Below are 21034 nucleotides of genomic sequence, written 5' to 3'. Positions count from 1 at the left end.
AAATTAATTATCAATTATTCTACGAGCGCGTGTTGGATATGAGCTGATAGAAAGCGCGCAGCACTGAGTTGGCTATAACCGACCATCTCATATCCAACAAGCGCGAGTGGAATAATTGTTTTATTAATAACGCGCCCCAAAAATAGTAAACTAAAATTAAATTAAATTAATAACGCCCCCCAAAAAATACGAGTTCGCTTATTATATTCGTAGAGCATGGTCTAATGGCTCGTATACCATTATGGGTAAGCCAGTAAAAACTCTTCCATTGCAGTATCCAATGATCCAGTTTTTGATAATTGCTAATGTCCAAGGCATTTACTACTTATTAACCGAGAGTGAGGTCTTTACGGGAAAATCTCAAACCGAGACCTTGCCGTATTGACCGAGCGATAGCGAGGTCAATACGGCCGAAGCCGAGGTTTGAGATTTTCCCGTAAAGACCGAACGTTCGAGGTTAATAAGTTGTTTATTATATGGCATTTTGCTTTGGTTTTGTGCGCCCGCAATTGGTCCTTGAGCATTACCGGAGAATAATTCCCTACAATTGGCCAATCAGAGCGCGCATTATATCCGCTAGAAACACAAGCCATATAATAAAATCCAATAATTCATGGCACTGCTCGCCGCTGATAACAACGTGTCGTGTGATTAGTTAGTATGTTTTGCACTTTTTTTTTTTTTTTACTTTCTAGCCTCTTTTAGGCTTTCGGTCAGAGGGGACGATCGAAAAAGCGTGCGGGTCAGTGGAAACGATCGAAAAAGCGTGCAGGCGACGAGCGGGATCAGAGAGGAACAGAACCGACAGCCTGGAACAGGCTATTCATAATTTCAAATAAATACCTAGCTCTAAGGTTCAGGGTGGTACCGGTCTCAAGGTTAATTGAAGAACTGTTTACTGGAGCTATAGAGCACCTGTTAACAATAAAACCTGCTGTACTCAGCGAACGAGGACTTCAATATCCTTCAATATGTTTTTTGAGACGGGAGGGGGGTTGTAAGACTGGAACTAGAAATTTGTTGTTTGGACACTCAGAGTGCACACTAGTATTCTTTTTAGTTTAGCACCCGACACGCTTTGCCATGCATGGCACGGATCGGAGCTAAGAAAATCAAGTTTTTATTTACATCAAGTACAGTACAGATCAATTAGCATAAAGTTAGATGACTTGTAACACTGAGAAAGAATGCCTGTAGATAAACCGAAAAGTGTGTTCTATTCAAAAAGGTTTCTTAAAATCTGTACTACAAATGGTTGCAAATTTGAAAATATATACAAGTACAGTGGAACCACCTCGTTATTACAGCCACTTTATTCTGGCCCAAACAAAAGCTCAGTCAGTCATTTTCAAAAAAAACCCTTTAATACGGCCAGATTTTTGTGGCCCGTTGCATGTTGACCGAATTAACGGGGTTCCACTGTAGTTCTCTTTATAAAAGAAAAATACATTGCAGGTCATTTTTTTTCTCACTTCTAGCATGAAAAGTAGTGTAAATGATTCATTGTGATATAAATAGACATCGTTGACTATACAGGTGTGGTAAAGTTATATCCATGCATACAAAATTAAATGGATCTCTCTAAATCCCAGATGAAATGGGCTCCGACGAGATTTGGTATATCGCCGGGGAGTCAGTGCTAAGATGTCAGCTCGGTTTCCGAAATAACTCCTCTTGAAACGAAATTGGTGACTACCTGGAGAAAGATTCAATCCTGGCTTAAATTCTACTCGAACTTCCAGTTCGCTTTCCTCCGGCATCCACAGTCTCGGAGAGTGACAGTCGTCTCGCATACGTGATTTATTTCATGTCTATGCATTATCGTGAATTTGAAACTGGGTATCTTGTTCAAGTGTTGTATCTAAGGTGGCGGAAAGCGAACGACTTGTTATATGCAAGGATGGCTGTCAGGAGGAGCTGCTTATACGGAGGTCCCTGGTTCAGGATCTGCAGTGCTTTCTAGGATGGGGACAGGAGGAACGCAGCTGACACCTTCAAAAAATTAAAGACAAAACTGCCGGTTAAAAATCGCCCAAAGTAAAAAACTGTACTGACCTGTAATTGTGAGAACGTACATGTAAGCTGACGGCATGAAATATCACATTCCCCTAAAAACCGCTCAACCAGTCAGGAAACTCAAGACGTCATGATAACAGAATCTGAAGCAATACTAAAGTTCACCAATATAAATAACAAGCCGTTAACCGTAATTTGACATATACCTGCTTTTGATAACGCCTCCAACGCCTCTGTACAACCTGTCTGTCGTAAAGCGTCGCACAGTTTTCTGGTTGTGGCTGTTTGAGGGCCACAACTTTCCATCCACTTTCGAAGTCCTTGATAACACTTTTCGCCAATTGTCTCGTTTTGGTAATCCTTATCTACATTTTCGATGGTCGGCACTTCTGCTACGCCCAGATTTCGTAGCAGTTTCTTCCACCTCCCTCCAACAAGCGGGCTTATGCAGTTACAATGACTTTGTGTTACTGGTTCGTCATCGCTGCCTAACGACGAGAAACACTGGTTGGAAGTTTGGCTGGCTGGAAAATCTGTAAGGAACAGTAAAACCATTTAGAAAATAGCTCAAAGAAAATACGCGCGCTGATTGCTTTAAAATCGTGTTTCTATTAAACAGTTAGATTATGAGCTCGAAATTTTTATCGTGTGATAGTTGACAAAAAAAAAAGAAAACTTTATCCAAATCCACTTCACAGACATCTTTTATGGGAACTTGTTGCTATGGCAAAGGTGTGTCGGTCGGTGTTAATCACCGTCATAAAACAACCTCAGTGATTGAATGAAATTTCACTCAACATGTATTTCTCTTGTCAGTACAAATACTGATATCAAACGATCATAGGGAACGAAGAAACTTCTCGATCTGCAGGAATCACTTTTTCGCGCCGAAGAACGAGGTAAAACAATTCTCACGGATATTTTCACGAATTCATTTGCACACCTGGGGATGGCTTGTCTTTCTGGTCGTCGATACTCTCGGCTTCCTCTCGCACAACAGAGATCCGCGAGCCTGCTGTAGTAGTGTGGTGGGAAGGTGCGTCACTTCCACTGCTTGCTACTGAAAATCGACGGGTCTGCTGCAGATTGGAATGCGCGGAAAAAACAATCAGTTGATAAAACTATTATCCCCATACTCGGACTTCAGTATTCTTTTTGTCTGAGCTATTATTTTTGCAGGGTGTGGTCCTCTTTAACACTAGGCTAGTATCAATATGGAACTTGAGGAAAAACACTGCACAGTACAGTTGAACTTTGACTGCTTTATGACTGTCTTACGGCTATAACAAAACTGTGCCGACAACTGCCCTACGACTGCAGTTTGATTGCTTACAATTGTCTTATAACTACTATACGACTCCAGTACGACCGTCTTACGACTACTATACGACTCAGGTGCGACTACAATTCGATTGCTCATGATTGTCTTATAATTACTATACGACTCCAGTACGACTGTCTTACGACTACTATACGACTCAAGTGCGACTGCAGTTCGATTGTTCATGATTGTCTTATAACTACTATACGACTCCAGCACGACTGTCTTACGACTACTTACGATTACTGTTCGGCTGCGTCACGACTTTGCTACGACTACAATACGATTGCATTGCGATAGCCTTATCTAGAGCGCGACCCATCAAAATAAAATGTGGTTTTTATAGTTGTCAATGCGCTTAGTTACTCCTAGCTAGTTCACAGGCATGCAACTTAAACTGAAAGAAACAAATATATCGACTTAACATAATAGGCCAGTTGACTATTCACAAGCATGACCGAGGAGTTGAACTAGGGTCTACCGAGAAACAACCCCAGCTTAGTGGTCAGAGCGGGACTTGAACCCGAGACCTCCGGATTTTAAGCCCGGCGCTCCATCCACTCGACCACGCTGCCTCCTCCTGCCTCCGTGCTACCGACTAAGGTATGCCTGGGTTACGACTGTCTAATGACTGCGCTTCAACTGTTTCACGGCTATGTTATCACCGCGTTACAACTGTCTTACAAATAACTGTACGACTTCGCTTTGTTTAGGCTATATATGCTTAAGATATGACTGCGCATGCATTTCGACTACGGTAACGCTGTCCATGTTCTTTACGGTACATGTACCTTTCTTGGTGTAAATCCTGGATTGAGATAGATACTGTGTTTCGTGGGATGCCCCTCCTGCTGAAATATCAAATTGCACGAGAATTCCTCCTCAGTTGGACGACATGGTTTCACTGCAAACTCGCACGGGGTGTAAGTACGGAATCCGTTATGATAGGCCGCCTCGTATGGGTATGTCTGTAAGAGATAAAACAAATTCAACGAGTTAATAGTTTTCAGAAACAGAAACAACTCGAGGGAACATTTGGCAAAACACAGATCAGTATAAGGTAAGTATTGATAAATTTACCTCGAAATCGTTTATGAACAATTTAAAAAAATTTCGTAATTTTTTCCAAGCAATGTTCATTGATTTGTTTAAGAATTCTTGTCTTGAAATTCCATTCAAAATACTGTTTTGCTGAACTAGCGACATTCCTCAAAAGTAAGTGGTTGTCAGATGAAAAATTCATTGATGTCAACAACTTTTGACGGGGCCCGTCTGCCCAAGATTCTTAATACTTTTGTGATTATAGTAATTAATTATTCCACCGATTAATTAATCAACTCATTAAGTAAACTTTACCTTTGTTTCGGGAGTCTTATCCATTTCCCATCCTTCCGGAAGATCAGTGAGTCCCACTGTGATATCCTTGGTGTCATTGTACATTTTAAACGGCATCTCAATCGTCTGCTTCGAAGTAGGAAACAACTTTCTGTCTTTTGACTGTAATCGCTTATTAATAAGAAATGCACAAGAAAAGTGTTAAAAAACTGTCCAATATTGCAATGTTTCAGTTCAAATATGTGAAGATGGTGAATTAAGTCATGCATATTACACGTTTCAGCTAGTAAAAAAACAGCATTCGAAAATCTGCTAGTGTTACTTCTTCATTCTGAAAGCAACATGGGGTTTAAATTATGCAGCGTCCACAATTCGTCGGAGAAATTTGAAAACGCAGCTTTATTTCTACGGTTAGGCCTACCGTCCATACTAATCCGTCACGAAAAGGGAGCTTTTCAAAAACGCCCTTTAAATTGAGGAATTCGAAAACGCCAGCTATTCGTTTTCGTGTGGACGGAAAACAGTTTAAAAACGGAGCTTTTCGAAAACGATGACGTCACGATAATCAAGTGATTTCCTTGACAGAGTTTTCCTCAAACACAAATCCAATATGAACGGTGATTGTTTCGTTTTCAAATTCTTCCAGCCTAGTGTAGTTTAGTCACTTTTCAAATACTTCAAGGGAATGCTATTACCTTCTTGGAATCCTCATTGTCACTGTAGATGTAGAATCTGAAGCAAATGGTATCCAATTCTTCATTCGGTTTGTTCGCAAAAACCGTGGCTCTTTTTCTCTTGGGCCCACCTCCACCACAGATAAATATACTCCAGAAAGAAAAGGTCTTGGTTTTGATGTGAACGGAGTCCTTTTTCACGGTGTACCAGGCCTTGGATTGAGAGTTTTTCTCCGATGCTGAGGGGACTTTCTCCCACTTGAACGGACCTGTAAGGAAAAAAGATATTTGTAGAACTGTAGAGAAAACGTCTATTATGCGGGATTATGTAGTCACTTGATACACAAAATCGGTTTACGCAAAGGATTTGACAGATATCCCGGAAAAGGAATAGACCTATCCAACGCAACTGACGGGATTTCCCGCGAGTGCTTCCGGCGTTCCAGCGGGCAAAGTACTCGGGCGCGAAATCTCGTCAAGCTACGCATGCGTTACGTAACTCAACTCCAGCTTTCTAGAGCTAGTGCTAATGACCTTTATTGGAGTGCCAGTTGAGGCTTACTCGAGTTATAAGAACTTACAGTGCCTTCGCAAGCGCTGGTTAGCAGTTCTTATCTACCTAATCACGACAGATACAAGTATGTAGAAAGCTCTTTAGCAGATAACTGTACTGTTCAGTGGGGCCCATTCCTGCGACGTTGTTTTTTTCCAATGGAAAAAGCAAAAAGAAAAAAAAACCAAACCAAAACAAAACAAAACAAAACAGAAACAAAACAAAAACGTACACGTTACAGTTTCACCCTGCTACTCAAATGTCCACACACAGCCTACGTCTCTTTCAGAAATAAAAGTTTAGTTGTAGCGCCCCCGTCAACCAAGCGATACATAAAGTCTTGTTAAATAATTTACTGCCTTTAGAGAAATACTGAGAACAAATGATGGTGCTATTACCGTCATCAGAATAGCTGCCACATCTGTAAACAGATATTGAGTCCTTTCTAACTTCGTCTAAGTACAGGCAGTGTGGAACAATAATTTCCACCGGCTTTAGAACGTTAATGTTGTCGGGTCCACAATAAAACAATGGGGAGATAAGAGTCCTATCGTGACTTTCCGGAATATCCCGCAGCAAGGATGTTTCGTCATAGACAACACGGAAGGAGAAAGGCTGGTTAATTCCCTCGGGTACAGCTCCACTATCAACGATGATGCTGATATTTGAGTCTGGGGACGATAACTTTCCACCCGTGCTGTTGATAGTGGTCTCTGCATGGGTGATGTACTTTAGGCCGGATCTACGAGGAGGCAGACACGAGATACGTTAAGTGTCATGTGATATTGTGTGACATGACAGTGTCACGTCACATTATGTCATGTCATTTATTTAACACAGCAGTGACTTAAAAGAGGTATACTGCTGCCTTTTACGTGATTCCTTGACCCAGAATGGGGCATAAGGCCTGAGGTTCTAATCTAGTCTGACTTAAACGTACAGAACGTGAAAACTTTAAGATTCCAATTTAAGAGACGTCCCGGGGGGTACTCTGTAAATCTTTGGGTGGGGGATGACCGCTGGGTCACTGAAGCCCTCACACTATACTAGACCATGATCAGTTTGATTTTGCAACCCTATTCTAGACCAGGCACCAAAAACTCCTACCCTATACCAGACTAGCTATTTGACATGCAGAACCTTTATCACTATCGTAGTCCAACATACCCTATAAACTAAACCTCTATCATTCCAAGTCACGTTTGTTTATGTGAAGTTCTCACTCCTGAGTTTCAATTTCTTTTATACAATTCAACCCCGGGTAAAGAACCCTGTTCTAGACTAAATTATTTATACACTGGCCACTTTTCCGGTAAATTTTACCCTATTTGAGACCAAAACTGTCTGATCTCTATACCCTATCCCAGACTAAACTGCTTGAAAACCATACCCTTCACAGCGGTACAAACGCGTATAGCTTATATACTGATGGGAGTACCTAACCGGCCGTGAGAGACGTACCGTGCAGTACTGTCGACTGGTTGCCTTATGTTAAACAAATTAAACACTGTATCATGGTGAACATCTGCGACCACAACCGTGCGTTCAGAAGGAAGGTAGGTGTGTTGAGTTACAGTGTTAGAGCTCGGAGGAGACTCGTTTGATTCATGCTCGATAGTTACTGTCACAGGGATTCCAGGATTCACAGGGATTCCATGATTCACAGGGATTCCATGATTCACAGGGTTCCCCATCTGATTCTGCTAAAACAAAAACCAACAAACAAAAAAACCCGTTTGACTAACGTGGAATAATGGAACTTAACTAATTAACAAATGATATGGGACCCGAACTTTCAATCGTCAAACCACGTCTTCTTCTAATCATTTTTTCTCCGGGTGTGATCTCAGTCTCTTGTCTATGGCAACTAGCATGCTGGCAGCCGACAAAAATGTTATTACTTTTTAGATTTTTACTTCATTTTCATCCACATTAATTTCTTAATTTTCTTAACTTTGGGTGTTAACATTTCACTGATGTATTTTTACATTACGAAAACAGGTATACATAGTTCAGACCACGGCATTCATATTTGTCCCTAGCCACTGAATTCTAAAGTTAGATTGTACTCTCTTAATGTCTTTTCTTTAACTTCATCTCCTGCTTCATTGATATTACCAGAAAATTGTTAGATTAAGAGTGCGTTCCTTTGGTAAGATCCAGGTCAGGATCAATGATTTAAATCACTCGGATCAGTGCATAGAATAAACCTTGCCTAGAATGGATTCATCAGTTCCTATCTGATCTTGGATCATTGATCCTGATACAAATCATCTTAAAGTAACGCACCCTAAGATCAAGTTCTGGCTAAGTTCTTTTATTTAAGGGTCAAGGATAGGAGAGAAGAGACTGTCATGGACAATTAAAGCAAAGAGCAAGTAGTGGGAGTTCAGTAGCCGTCACTGAATAGAAAATCACCTGTTCCGCATTAGATGCCGCAATACTTGACACGGAGGTGCCATCGCAACAATCTGATGATGCTGGACAACGAGGGCGCTGAAGACATTTGAAGAAGCATCCTGAACGAGAAGAGCGATGTTAATAAAAAAATATATATATTTCTTACCTTGCCCATGGTTTTCGTTAGCGAGGTTACTAAGTTACCAGTAACGTCACAACTTCTGGTGCAGCGGGGGTACGTGGCTCGTGTGGACAACTTCGTTCCCAAAACCCTCGCGTTTCTGGTGACCGAACACTCGACGCTCAGAAGAAAGGACCACAAGATTCTGGCTTCGTTTCAATTGTGTGCACGCGTTTAAGTATATACAGTAACGGTTTTGATACATGCCCGTGAGATAGAGAGCAACGGCTGTGTCTAATGCGGGCTTATCTTCCGATTTCTCCCAGAACCCTCGGAGCAAGGCGAGAACCAACAACCAACTCAACCCACATATGGCACCGGTAGGCGAGCGTTCTCACCACTGCACCATCCCTGCTCCGCAACCGGTAACGGTCAAAGTGCCCATCACACAAGACGACATGCATTACAGTTATTTTTCGAGTTAAGGGCTAAGGTGTTATTTTCAACACTTAATCACTGGTTCCGAGGGTAAGAGTGAATTTTGTTTCCCTCGAATCTCCATATTTCCCGAGACGAATGACGTCATAGTTTTCGCAACGTTGCCCACTCATGCATTTGGCGGGAAACAGTTTCACTGTTAGATGTCAAGTGACCATGAACTAGCCAGCGCGTTCTAGCGGGAAAAAGCCAGCTATATAACAAGAGAGGGATTATTACAGATCTTTTGCGCTCAGGCTAGCTAAGAAACAAACACCTCACCGTTGGTTTCTCTGAATTGTTTCCAACGTCCGAGTAGAACAACAGCCACGACAATTACTACTCCGGTCGTCACTGCAATGATTCCCCAACGCGACTGGCGAGACAGCTTGGGTTTGTTTCTGTTCGATGGTACTGGCATCTCACCTTCTAGCACGGTAGCTGTAGGGAAATACACGTTAAGATATATTCATACTCACCTTAAAGTATGTAACAGAACCTGTTTCAGGGACCCGGTGCCAGACCTAGGGAAGTTGTCTGGGGAACCCAGAAGAAGCCCCATTTTTTTTTTAAATCTGAAAATGGCTTTCTTCGTCCTTCTTATCTATTTCCTTTTCCTAATTAACAATTAGGTTATGAGCTCGAGATTTCTATGAGGTGATAGTTGATGAGGCCGAATTCTAACTTAAATTAAACGCAAATAATGGTTTCCAAATATTTTTCGACGCATTATTGAACTTTACCCTTTAACAAAGTCGCACGTATTGAATTGTCCTTGGTAAATTTGCGTTTGTTTACGCGTGCGCACCGGTTTTTCAATAATTTCAAGTTTTTAAAGTCATGAATCCGTTTACGTCCTTCTTTTAGTCTTCTCCGGAATTTGATTGTCCATTTACATCCAAACTTTCTTCCAAAACTTCGGAAACGCGATAAAAACGTCGCATTTCGTGGACGACCGACAGCTGCTGCACTCTAATGGCTGATAGTATACGAGTAGCTCAGCCAATCAGATTGCAGCATTTGCATTAGTATACTAGTAGAATTCTACTAATTCCTAGTAGGCCATTTTCGAGATACCTTGTACTTCTGGTTCAAAACGAGTCCTCCTGCAAAACCTTTCATATGAAAACGAATTTCATTTGCATGAAAAAGAACCTGTAGAGGGAACACATTTTCGTATGAATGGTTTTGCACGCAGACTCTTTGATCAGAGGCAAAAGGCAACTCGAAAATAGCTTATGCAGATCGTTGAAGGCGTTTATTTGTGAATCTCTCCAGTTTTTACGCGGTCATTTTCACCAAGGGAGGCGCGGTGGCCTCAGGGTTAGTGCGCTCGTCTCCGGATCGTGCGGTCCGGGTTCGAGCCCTGGCCGGGGACATTGTGTTGTGTTCTTGGGCAAGACACTATACTCTCACAGTGCCTCTCTCCACCCAGGTGTATAAATGGGTACCGGTGAACTTAATGCTGGGGGTAACCCTGCGATGGACTAGCATCCCATCCAGGGGGGAGTAGAAATACTCCTAGTCGCTTCATGCTACAGAAACCGGGATAAGCTCCGGCCTGATGGACCACTTGGCTCGTACGCAGACTTTACCTATTTTCACCAATCATCGCTAGCCGATCTGAGGAATGTGGAATGGAATATTTCAAAAGGGTTAGAGATTTAAAATTTACGTGTACGAGCTGCAAGGTAAAAAGAGGTAAAGTCTGCATACGAGCCAGGTGGCTTATCCGGCCGGATTTAACCCGGTTTCAGTACCATGAAGAGACTAGGAGTATTTCCAACCCCCCCCTCCCCCGGATGGGATGCTAGTCCATCGCAGGGTTACCCGGGCGGACAGAGGCACTGTGAGAGTAAAGTGTCTTGCCGAAGAACATAACACAATGTCCCCCGCTAGGGCTCGAACCCGGACCGCTCGCTCCGGAGTCGAGCGCACTAACTTTGATGAGGCCACGGTACGAGCTGTAAGTGACAGAGAAATTATCTCTTACCACTTAATGTATGGTGTTGAATGTCCTCGGTGCTGGTATATCCATCCACAGATCCTCGGGCACTCAATTCGATCATATCTTCAGGTGTTAAACCATGCTTAGATGGAGAAACAGACGATGCTCCACGTTGTTTCAAGGAGTCTGCAGTTATTGTAATGTTCTGTTCAGTACTCCTAGTGTGTCTGCTGGGAACGCCTTCGTCTCCTTGCATCTCATGACTGGATGGTTCTTTCGTAACAGTGTGGAACGTCGCTTTGGTACGCGGCACTTTGGGGGGAGGGGGAGGGGACCTCCGTTTGGCAGGCATAGTTGGAGCGAGTGACGGGCTGATTGACTTCGGCAGTCCAGTAATCGAGATTGACGAGGCCTCAACAGACGGCGAAACAAGAACCATTGAATGGGATGAAGATCTCATCTGAGTTGATGCGCCATTTGCCTTCGTCGAGAATGAGCTTGAAGGTGCCTGGTCACGTGACGGAAACCCAAGCGAAGAGGCAGTCACGTTAAGATGTTGTTTTTCAATTGTAAATTTCTCATCATGGCGTTTGTCATCTGACCATGGAATCTCCTTCTCTATGATTGTCAGAGAGCTTTTGGCCTTGTCACTTTCTTTACTTTTCTTTAAAATCAAGTGATCTATTTTGATTGAAACGACACAAGTCAGTGTAGCATGCAATTATGAAGGATAAGAAACATTCTGAGATTATACCTTCCAGGTTTGGCTACAATCAATCAATCAAGCAAGCAAGCAAGCAAGCAAGCAGTCGATCAGTCAGTCAGTCATTTAGTCAGTCAATAAGGCAAGGTAACGCGAAGGTTTTATTGCTATCTTTTCCGTTGCTTTATTTCAACCGTACGTCAACACCAACCCAGTCGTTATTCGCCTACCAACTCTGACGAAACATTAACGTTTAAACCGTCAGCTCTCCAACTTCACTGAGCGTAATCAAAGTGATTCATTTTCAGCCGTCTCAAGTTTCTTTAGAAGAGAATCCTTTTTATGAAAGGAGTTGCTGACGATTACCTTCAATCCCAACTTCGTTACACGGTACGCTAACATAACTCATGATTCCCTGTCCATTCTGTGGGCACTCCTCACAAACAGTGTCTCTTGTTCTTCCGCAAGGTTTTACCTCCCAAAAGCCTGGGGCGCACTTGCTGCATTCTTTGCATACCACATTTGAAGTTGAAGTACATGGTTGCGATTCAAATTCGTTGCCACGGCAACTGGAGCATGGCTTACATGCTGGCCGACGCGAGGGGTTCTCAGAGTAGGTTCCTTTTTCGCATCGTACGCAAAGAGATGTTTCATTTTGTTTGCAGGGAGATGAAAATCCAGGAGGACACTTTTTACACGACAAGACGGAGGGGCTGGGATCAATTGCAACCAGCAACTGCAAATGGGCAAAAAAAGAAAGAGATTAGATGAGGCAACGCAAACCTTTAGTACAGGTTCCAGTGTGTCATCATCATTTGAATATAACTATTCAAATATATATTTATATTTAACTATTTTTCTTAGAAAAAGCTACGGAGTGCACAGCAAGAAGTACAGCGTTGGCTGCGAAAGTTCTGCGCGAGCGATTCAATCCGGCACTGGACATGGAACAACCTGCCGTAATTTTTGGCCTGACACCGCTACAGCCCAGTATAGCTCTCTATGCCCTGGTGACGAGTGTGGTGAGCGTTAAAGCGGAACATCAGCTACGTGCCAAGTTCCACAGTTCCAGTTTATTTTCGGAGGCGCATTTGTTCCACCGGAAACCACAAATATGTCGAGCCCAACTTTGAGACAAACTAGTATTTGCTCTTTTTCATCTGTGTTTTTTTCTTCCGCGAGGTCTTCTTGCGGGTACGATTAAGTTTCCTTACAACTGTGAAATTAGTTAGACGAGAAGTTATGAAAAGTTCATCAACTCATCTGCATTGGCATTCTGGATAGACAACTCGCAGTTTTTCTGCTCCTCGGGAGAAACGGGATGTTTTGTTTGCGCTATTTCTAGACTCGTGATTTCTGATGAAATACTCCGCTCAAATGTCTGTGATTACAAACAAACCCTGCAACCATGAGAATTGGTCAAAACACTTCACAGTTTTTGAAAGCAACATTGTTAATTGTGCATTTACATTGTGTGGAAAATTTGCATGTCTGGAAAAATGCTACCCATGCGTAACAGGTCAACCTTTCGATTTAAAGAAATGACAACGATATAACTTGTCCAAGTAAGCTAATTTTTCATAATTGATTCAGACTTATTTTGATATTGTTTCTTATTAAGCTAGCTTAAATATCACTGATTGTGGCTGATGAATCTAAATGAGAACATATACGTAATGTTCATCAGTTTATATTGACGACAAAAAAATCAATAAAACTTATACGGGAAGTTGTTACGGTCCAATTCATCCACAACACTCGGACAATACTTCAATGTTTTGATATTTTCGCTTTCGATTTCGAGATTTTAAAGGACCGTCGAGCTCACAAAAATCATCGCAGGAAAAATTTCCGTTTGTCTTTCAGCTCAAAACCGAAAGCCTGGTAATTCTAAGTTAAGTAACGAGCAAAACCAACTCATGAGAGGAACGAAAACAATAACTATATGCATCACCCATCCATGCCACTCCACATTCCACATACATTTGTTGCAACTTTTTCGACAGATGTTACTTTCTCTTGCCCTGACTTGAAACAAACATTTCGTGTCGATTTCAGAATCGCGCAAAATTCGCGATTGCGCAAAAAATAATAATGATAATAATAATAAAAAAAACATAGAGCGCGAACAAAATTCGGTGATAGTGCCTCGTGGAAGCCAATTTCGGCACTTGCCGGAAAATACGATGGCATGTCAATAAATATACTTTAACTAATCTTGTAAATTTTATCACATGCGCATAACTAATACAGTCGTTTGGGCTGATAATTCTCGTTTAATAACACGATTCGCGCTACAGTGTAATGCAGACGGTGCTCTTGACGTAGCCGACGCACTGTCGAATTTCAAGAGATTTCACGGGCTACAAACACAATTCTTGAGCAGATAAGTATCGCAAACATTCATGATCAGTATACGGAAATAAACCAACAGAAAACGTATCTGTAAGATAAATACTGCCGGAAAATACTTACACAGACTGAGTGCATTCCCATCAAAGTGAATACCAACAAAAATTCATGATACGCCATGTTGGAATTTTAGTTCAGTCTTGCCTCTTGCGATCACGGACTGGTTGCAGCTCTCAGGTCAAACTTGCACGCAAATGCTTTCGTTGTTCCTAGCTTCCCGCCTCGGACGGGCTCAGGAGTTGCAGGAACAAGCACTTAGCAAAACAGACCACGCTTAAAATAGCCAACAACTTTTAAACTCCTGGGTCTCGAAAGTAATTAGTTAAAGGGGTTTCCCCGTGATGTAAAGGCATGTTTATATTTAGCGCAATGTGAGGTGTTACAGAGGGACTCGGGGGACGGGGTTTGGTGTCGCTTACGCGGAAGTGTTCGATAGTGAGTTTGTTTCTAGGGTTCGGCGGCCGGAGTTTGGAGAGATGTATATAAGAGAAAGTCTTGATTAAAATGAAGCATTCATTGGGCACAAAAGAGGAATGTGTCTGATTTTAGGTAAGCATTTATTAGCATGGTGGGGAGGGACAAGAATGACGTCACGTCAGTTAGGCCGCGTACAAAGCGTTTACATTTGTGTTTGCTGTGTTAGGAGTGTTTTTATCTACATATATGTATACATTTATTGGATTGATTCAAGTATCATGTAGAGGAAAATAAAACCAAATGACAGGAAATGTTTTTCCGTTTTGCCCTCGACGTGTTCAAACGTCCTCCTTAAACTCTCGAATGGTTTCAAGTTTCTTTATTCTTCACACAACAAAATACAGATTAATGAAAGAATTGGAAAATGAAGGGGTCTTAATGTGAACGAAAACTCACTAGCTTTTTTAACACTTTGTTTTTACCGAAATTTGAATCTTAATTATGGTAATGAGGTTATATTTTGAGAATTTGTTACTGCAAGTTCAAAATTCGCTTTCTCAAAACGAGTTATTTTTGCCTTTCATGAGAAAAGATATTTTGAGAAGGATTTCTCCAATTGAGCTGAAATTTCAGGATTGTTGTTCTGAGTAAGTTTTGTGTTTTAAGCAGAGAACTTTTCCATCCAGTGCATTTTGTCTTGAAAAGTTTAACATTGAAACATATGCCGGATTTTCTGCTAGTATCAGATTCAACCAAGATTCAACTGGTCACCATTTCATGTGTTTTTAACTTTTCAAAAATCTCTCTGCTTAAGACAGCAAGCTAGTTGTGTTCTTTTAAAACATGTAAAAATCATTCATTTTGATCAATTCTTGTAGGAGTTATCTTTTCTCAATTAAGCCCTGGCATTACCCTGCAGGTGGCAGATTTAATCAGCTGGTGTCAGGTTACAATACAGTTGTAGGGTACAAAAATATTTATTTTTTCATAATCTTTGGTCTTTAAAATTTCTAGAAATGTATGCTTTGCCATGGTTTGGAATTAAATCTTACTTCGAGACGGAAAAGTTTGAAAAAATGGTGTGTTTTTGGGTTAACCCCCGCGGCTAAAAAGAGTTCACCATTCTTCTCACACACGTAATCTAATATTAATAAGATAAAAAAAATAATAAAACAGTTAACGTCATCTAAAGTCATAGGATTTAGTTTCGTGGGACACAAGTAGTTAGATAAACTAAAACAAAGTAAATACGTAACAGACAACTAAGTAGATAAAATATATAAAGCGGCAGATGCTATTATAGCTTAAATCTTATCAAATGGCGACAGTGAAAAGCGCAAGCGGTAGAATGCACTGAATTTTCTTGAGTATTGCTGTCGTCTTTCGCATATTAGACTACCTGGCCTAACAGCAGGGTAGCCTGTAGCCCCCCCCGCCGAAGAAGGAAACTATTGTATTTTACCGATTACTTTTCCCTGTGCCCCTTCGAGTAGAGCTTTTTTCATCAGTTTTTCGTGTGAAAGAAAGGTTTTTCTTCCAGGGTATCTCTCTGTCTGTCATCCGGGAAAAGGAGATTCTGGAAGCCTGAGATGGGAAATGAGAAGCTGAGAAAATGACAGATTTGGTCACTGAGATATTCGATCAGAATTTGGACCGAAGCCGGTCGCACTAGCTATAGTGCGCTGCGCGACCGTGCCTTTTTTACTCAAAAGATTGGTTAGTCCCTTTGTTAATTTTTAGCTGTTCTCAAAGAATCATGCTAACGAGGAAACTTTGCCCCTATTAACATACCACAGCGATGAAGTAAGTTGCCGCGAAAGAAGAAAACTTTGACCTCCCTTCGCCCACTCTTGCGTGCCGTGCGTGACAGCTGTGATTTCCATATTAGGTCAGAAAGGCTCGGAAGGAACAGACACAACTAAAGCTGCAGAGCTTTGTGCCGCTCCGTTGTGCAATTCGGTGAGAGGCGTTTCACGTCTTTACTGACCGTGATTTGCAGATTTGCAGCAAAGATGGGCTTCATTCGCCTGGTTACAGTCATCTTAAGTGTTCTTCTCGCTGGTAAGGGTTTGTTTATGTTGTTATCTTGTGATATTGTCTTTTTATCATTTGAATTTTAATACGTGAAATGCTTGAGGGCAACTTTCACTTGCACTTTATACTTCCCTTCACAGACTGGTATTTTTGGGTGACGATTTCAGCAAAATGAATTTCATCATTTTCATTGTCCTTACTTTTGCCTGTAGTGCTACAGCTGTAAGCTTATATAAAACTGATCAGCTACGATATAAACGTAAATCTTTCTGTTTTGCAAATGGAGCCAAGTCGTGTTTTAAACACGACTTTAATAGGCCCAGTTCAGGCGCCGAACTTGATTCGAATTTGGACCGACCCAAATTATCAAAAGTGCACCTGTTGATTCAGACGTCGAACTTAATTCACCGAACTTAATTTAGTTTGAACCAAAACACAACGAAACATCAGCGGTTTTCAGGCAGGGTGTATACATTAGGTTCAGCACGTAAAAAGTTCATCATATCATCGTTGTCATCATCAGTATGTGCTGTGCCCTTGCTGACACTTGCCAGTGTAGACAATCGTTGTCAACACTGGCAATTAAGGAACACACCACCCATAGCAAGGTCCCGTCTATATACATGTACATGTACTGTATTCTACATGTATCATTATTGTTGTCATTATCATTATCGTCATCGTCATCATCATCATCGTCGTCGTCATGGTCGTCGTTGTCATCGTCATCATCATCATCATCATTGTCATCATCATCATTGCCGTTGTTGTCATCATCATCATCATTGTCATCAGTATGTGCTGTGTCCTTGCTGACACTTGCCAGTGTAGACAATAATTGTCTACCCAGGCAATTAAGAAACATACAGTGTACGACCCAGAGCAAGGTCCCATCCATATATATTTACATGTACTGTATTCTACATGTCTAATACTGGAATTAATGGATTATTGTTTGTATTTGCAGTAGTTTTAAGTCCATCAGCAGTTGGAGGTGAGCTAGTGTATGAACTTGTTAAGTTCATAAATAGTACACTATGTTACTACTGGTTTACTAGTAAGGGTAGCCATTAGATCAAGTGGGGATTAGAGGGGGAGGAGAAAGACTCCAGGGCCTATCTACACAAGGCGAATTTTCGCATACTTTGCAAAAATATCTGTCGTTGCCATACTGTTTCAAGTGCGGATGATGATTTTTAGTGCTACCAAATATTGTCATGATCAAGCCTTGCCAAACTTCAAAAGTGTCAATGACCTGGCTCTGAGCAAGCCAATCTTTTGTCAAGCCACACATTATGCACACATCTGGTGTATGTAGATCCGTTAATAAAAATTAAGGAAAGTGTTAGTTTAGACTTAATTGTTTTGCTACAAATACAAAAGGTGTTGAATTCCTGTATATGATGTGGTTAGCAATTTCAAATTTGTTTTTTTGAATCATGTATGCTTTTACCAAATCAAAATTAATTTGATGGGGACGAGATCTGAGGTATTATATAGGGTGTTCTTTTAATGGGCTACATTAAATCTAACAATAATGGTAATCTTTTATGTTATGGAGATAATTATAACCTGTTAACTATTAAATGGGCCTTTTCTGATACTTTTGTTTTGGCACCAGCTGAAACATGTTAAATTAGTTCTTCCAGTGAAAGCCTGATTAGAGCACAGAATTATGTACAGTAGTTAGTGCTGAAAACCATTTTAATGACTTTTGTCTGTCACCTTAATTAGCATACTAGAGGGTGAAATGTTAAATTATCCCTGGGTAGTCTACATGTATTCCCATGAACATTCAAATCTGCTTTGATCCTTAGATGACACAAACTGCTGTAGCCAGTTGAACATCCCTTCAGAATGCCATTTTCTTTGTGGTGTTGGGAGTCAGCCATTTTGGACAATAACAAGGTGGAAGTGTACACATCAGTACTATGCTAAAGTGGCAACATGTAAAGTCAAGAACAAGATCAGTAAGTACAGACAAATTTTGATACCTTTCTCAGCTTCTGGTTTAAATGCATGTACATGTTCATGTTCATGTTCATATACTCCTAATTCATTTTTGTAACACCGCAGTGGCCTCATGGTTAGTGCACTTGACTCAGGACCAAACAGTTGGGGTTTGAGCCATGGTCAGGGACATTGTGTTGTGTTCTTGGGCAAGACACTATACTCTCACAGTGCCTCTTTCCACCCGGCCAGGTGTAGAAATGGATACCAACAAATTTAATGCTGGAGGTAACCCTGCAATGGACTAGCATCCCGTCCAGGGGAGAGTAGAAATACTCCTAGTTGCTTTATGCTGCAGAAACCAGGATAAGCTCCAGCCTGATGGACCACTTGGCTTGTATGCAGGCTAAATGTTTCTTCTGATTTACATTTTTTTGTTATGTCCAAGACACTTTTTTAATTAGAGGTGTCCAAATGTACTGTACTCCTGGGTGGAAAGATTTTAGATGCCAAGTGATAGTCTTGTCCAAGAACACTGGCAGTCATCACAATGCACCACCTGGATCAATACCAAGACCAAACACACATTATTCAAACTCTCTTGACTAATAAAATGCTGTGTACCAGGCTTTTTTAAGCTGTCAAATATCTGTTACACCTGTATGTGTACACATGTACATCTAATCTCAACTTATTTTATTTATCTTGTTAATCAGATTATGTGAAGCTGTTTGGCCAAGAGCTTACTCAGTCGTAAGTATATAATAATAAATTATAAAAAAATGTTGAAAAAAGAACACTTCAAAACGATGATGTTCCTCATCCCTCTTAGTCTAGATTAAACTTCAGGTTTAGTACAGTCTTTACATTTTGTTTCACAATTTATGCAGGTAAAGTGTATCCATACAGAGAGGACTGAGGAAAGAAAAATTAATTACATTCTATTTGTGTTTTCTTTAACCAGGATAAAGGACAGCTTTGAAAAGCTCTCTGCAGAGCTCCAGAAAAAATTATCAGATGCAAAAGAGTTTGCAAAAGCCACAATTGAGGAGCTCAAGCAAGTTCCACAGGACTTGCTCTCATCATTGAAGGTATATGTAAACTAATAACTAAAGTTAATTATCTCGTATTATGTTTTAGATGAAACTTGTACTAACATTATAGCAATGTTATGTGCGACATTGGTGATGCACTGTTCAGGCCAGTATTTGCTCTGACTGTCAATCTTGTTGCATTAGCGTCCGTGCAGAGGCTTGGAGATTCAGTTGGCTGTAGCCTGCATCAGATCCTGTTAGATGTAGCCTGCATCTCAGCTGCTTGCTCTGAAAGAAAGACACATCTCTCTGATTTTTCTTTTGCGGAGGGGCAGCTGACACAGGCTAGTTAGGTGATGTGTAGTGACATGACATGTAGTCTGAACGATGTAGCATGTTCATCATTTTGAGGAACCCACAGAAAACCACCATGGTGAGTGGGGTTCCCTTGTTAAATATTGTCATAATTATTATTATTTTATTATTATTATTAATTATTGTATTGTTGTTATTATTATTAAGATCCAAATCATTACATAAATTAAACTTAATAATTAAAATTATTCTTGTATCTTTTTTTTTTTTCAGGAGAGTTTAAGTGGCATGACAAATGGTCAGTTCAGTGGAATTATTGATCGACTCACCACATTCACGTCACAGAATTTAAAGAAGCTTATCTCACACATGAACCTAGATGCATTTTTTGCTAATGTGGATAAAGTTGCTGTAAGTTAATTCACTTGATTGCTAAGTGGACATTTTGCAAACATATTCTATTTAAATTTGTGATTTCTACAAGGCGACTTAATTAAAACTTGTTTTCCCAAGAGTTGAGAAAACAAGATATCATAGTAAAATAGCTTGGTCTTTGCTGTTTCGATCATATGTTTAATATACATGTGAGTGTCAGACTGAAACATTTAATACATTTAATACAGCTTAGCAAAAGGTAGAAAATGTGACATTTTAATTTGCCCTTCACATTCATTAGTCATTTTGCAGGTGGAATTTTACATGAACCCACCCATCAAAGCATCAAGCATTCCTTACATGCGTCTTTGAATTTTGTATTTATTTAATACTATTTCTTTCAGAGCAAGGTGTGGGATCGTGAGCAAATGGCTGCCCTGAACCAAGCTGCATATCGGAAATATGGTAGCAGCATTAGTCAGTGGCCTGTCAAGGCCCTAGAAACTTTAAAGCAGTTACTGGCTGGCTTTGAACCTAGTGAACTAGCCAAGCTGGTTGGGGATGTCTTCGATCAGGGGTAATTTTAGTTTTAAACCTTAGACCCCGTGTGGGGGGGGGGGGGGGGGGGGGACTTCCCATGTAAAAAGGACGTGGGTTGTTGTCGGAAATTTTGAAAAGAACTCCTAAGAGGTACCAAGATCCTTTTCTGTGGGCGTGGCTTGAAATTTTTTTCACCCCTAAGAAGCACCAATTCTAAAACAACACACTATCTCCTGTCATATTTTTTTCGGCTCAACACCCTAAAAGGTATCGCAAAAGCTCCTGCTGTGAACCTTTTGAGGTTGAACACCCTAAGAAGTACCAAAACTGTTTTTTTAACCCCTGAAAGGTACGTGCGACAAGCACCCCCTTTTTTTTTATGAGGGAGTCCTCCACCCCTGCTCTCCCC

General features: G+C 40.9%; 2 protein-coding genes across 5 annotated transcripts in view; one reads left to right on the top strand and one right to left on the bottom strand.

Moving 5' to 3' along the window:
- Positions 1 to 249: 249 nt before the first annotated feature.
- On the bottom strand, positions 250 to 14819 carry LOC145489575 (uncharacterized). 3 transcript variants are annotated; one of them, XM_081468557.1, is made up of 14 exons: positions 14024 to 14819; positions 11915 to 12284; positions 10891 to 11526; positions 9180 to 9338; positions 8318 to 8418; positions 7574 to 7602; positions 7361 to 7537; positions 6298 to 6641; positions 5368 to 5615; positions 4694 to 4843; positions 4129 to 4305; positions 2960 to 3095; positions 2223 to 2549; positions 250 to 1992 (listed from the first exon to the last, which is right to left on the bottom strand). In XM_081468557.1, the coding sequence occupies exons 1-14, from the start codon at positions 14078 to 14080 to the stop codon at positions 1922 to 1924; spliced, it is 2982 nt and encodes a 993-aa protein (XP_081324683.1). In that variant the 5' UTR covers positions 14081 to 14819; the 3' UTR covers positions 250 to 1921. The 3 variants fall into 3 exon arrangements, with proteins under 3 accessions (XP_081324683.1, XP_081324684.1, XP_081324682.1); XM_081468558.1 differs by having other exon boundaries at positions 7574 to 7599; XM_081468556.1 differs by having other exon boundaries at positions 7361 to 7602.
- A 750-nt stretch (positions 14820 to 15569) lies between these two features.
- The window catches only part of LOC145489223 (uncharacterized), a 17594-nt gene continuing 12129 nt past the window's right edge, over positions 15570 to 21034 (top strand). Inside the window, exons 1-7 of one of the 2 annotated variants that reach the window (XM_081468164.1) lie at positions 15570 to 16438; positions 17382 to 17405; positions 18229 to 18381; positions 19078 to 19114; positions 19326 to 19452; positions 19984 to 20121; positions 20490 to 20662. In XM_081468164.1, coding sequence (XP_081324290.1) covers positions 16390 to 16438; positions 17382 to 17405; positions 18229 to 18381; positions 19078 to 19114; positions 19326 to 19452; positions 19984 to 20121; positions 20490 to 20662 — 701 coding nt within the window. In that variant the 5' untranslated portion in view covers positions 15570 to 16389. Of the gene's footprint in view, positions 16439 to 17378; positions 17406 to 18228; positions 18382 to 19077; positions 19115 to 19325; positions 19453 to 19983; positions 20122 to 20489; positions 20663 to 21034 lie in introns of both variants that reach the window. The other variant, XM_081468163.1, reaches the window with a different exon arrangement.

Source organism: Orbicella franksi, chromosome 6, assembly GCF_964199315.1.
Source record: "Orbicella franksi chromosome 6, jaOrbFran1.1, whole genome shotgun sequence".
NCBI lineage: Eukaryota > Metazoa > Cnidaria > Anthozoa > Scleractinia > Merulinidae > Orbicella > Orbicella franksi.
Note: the sequence above shows the minus strand (reverse complement) of the source record. Positions and strands in the feature narration are given on the sequence as shown.

Bases quoted from the DNA above. Each gene is read 5' to 3' on its own strand.
- LOC145489575 (XM_081468556.1), bottom strand. From the start codon at position 14,080: ATGGCGTATCATGAATTTTTGTTGGTATTCACTTTGATGGGAATGCAC. The intron at 11,527-11,914 runs GTAATCGTCAGC...CAATCAAAATAG, and splicing joins TAACGAAGTTGGGATTGAAG to ATCACTTGATTTTAAAGAAA. The intron at 4,306-4,693 runs GTAAAGTTTACT...TATCTCTTACAG, and splicing joins ATAAGACTCCCGAAACAAAG to ACATACCCATACGAGGCGGC.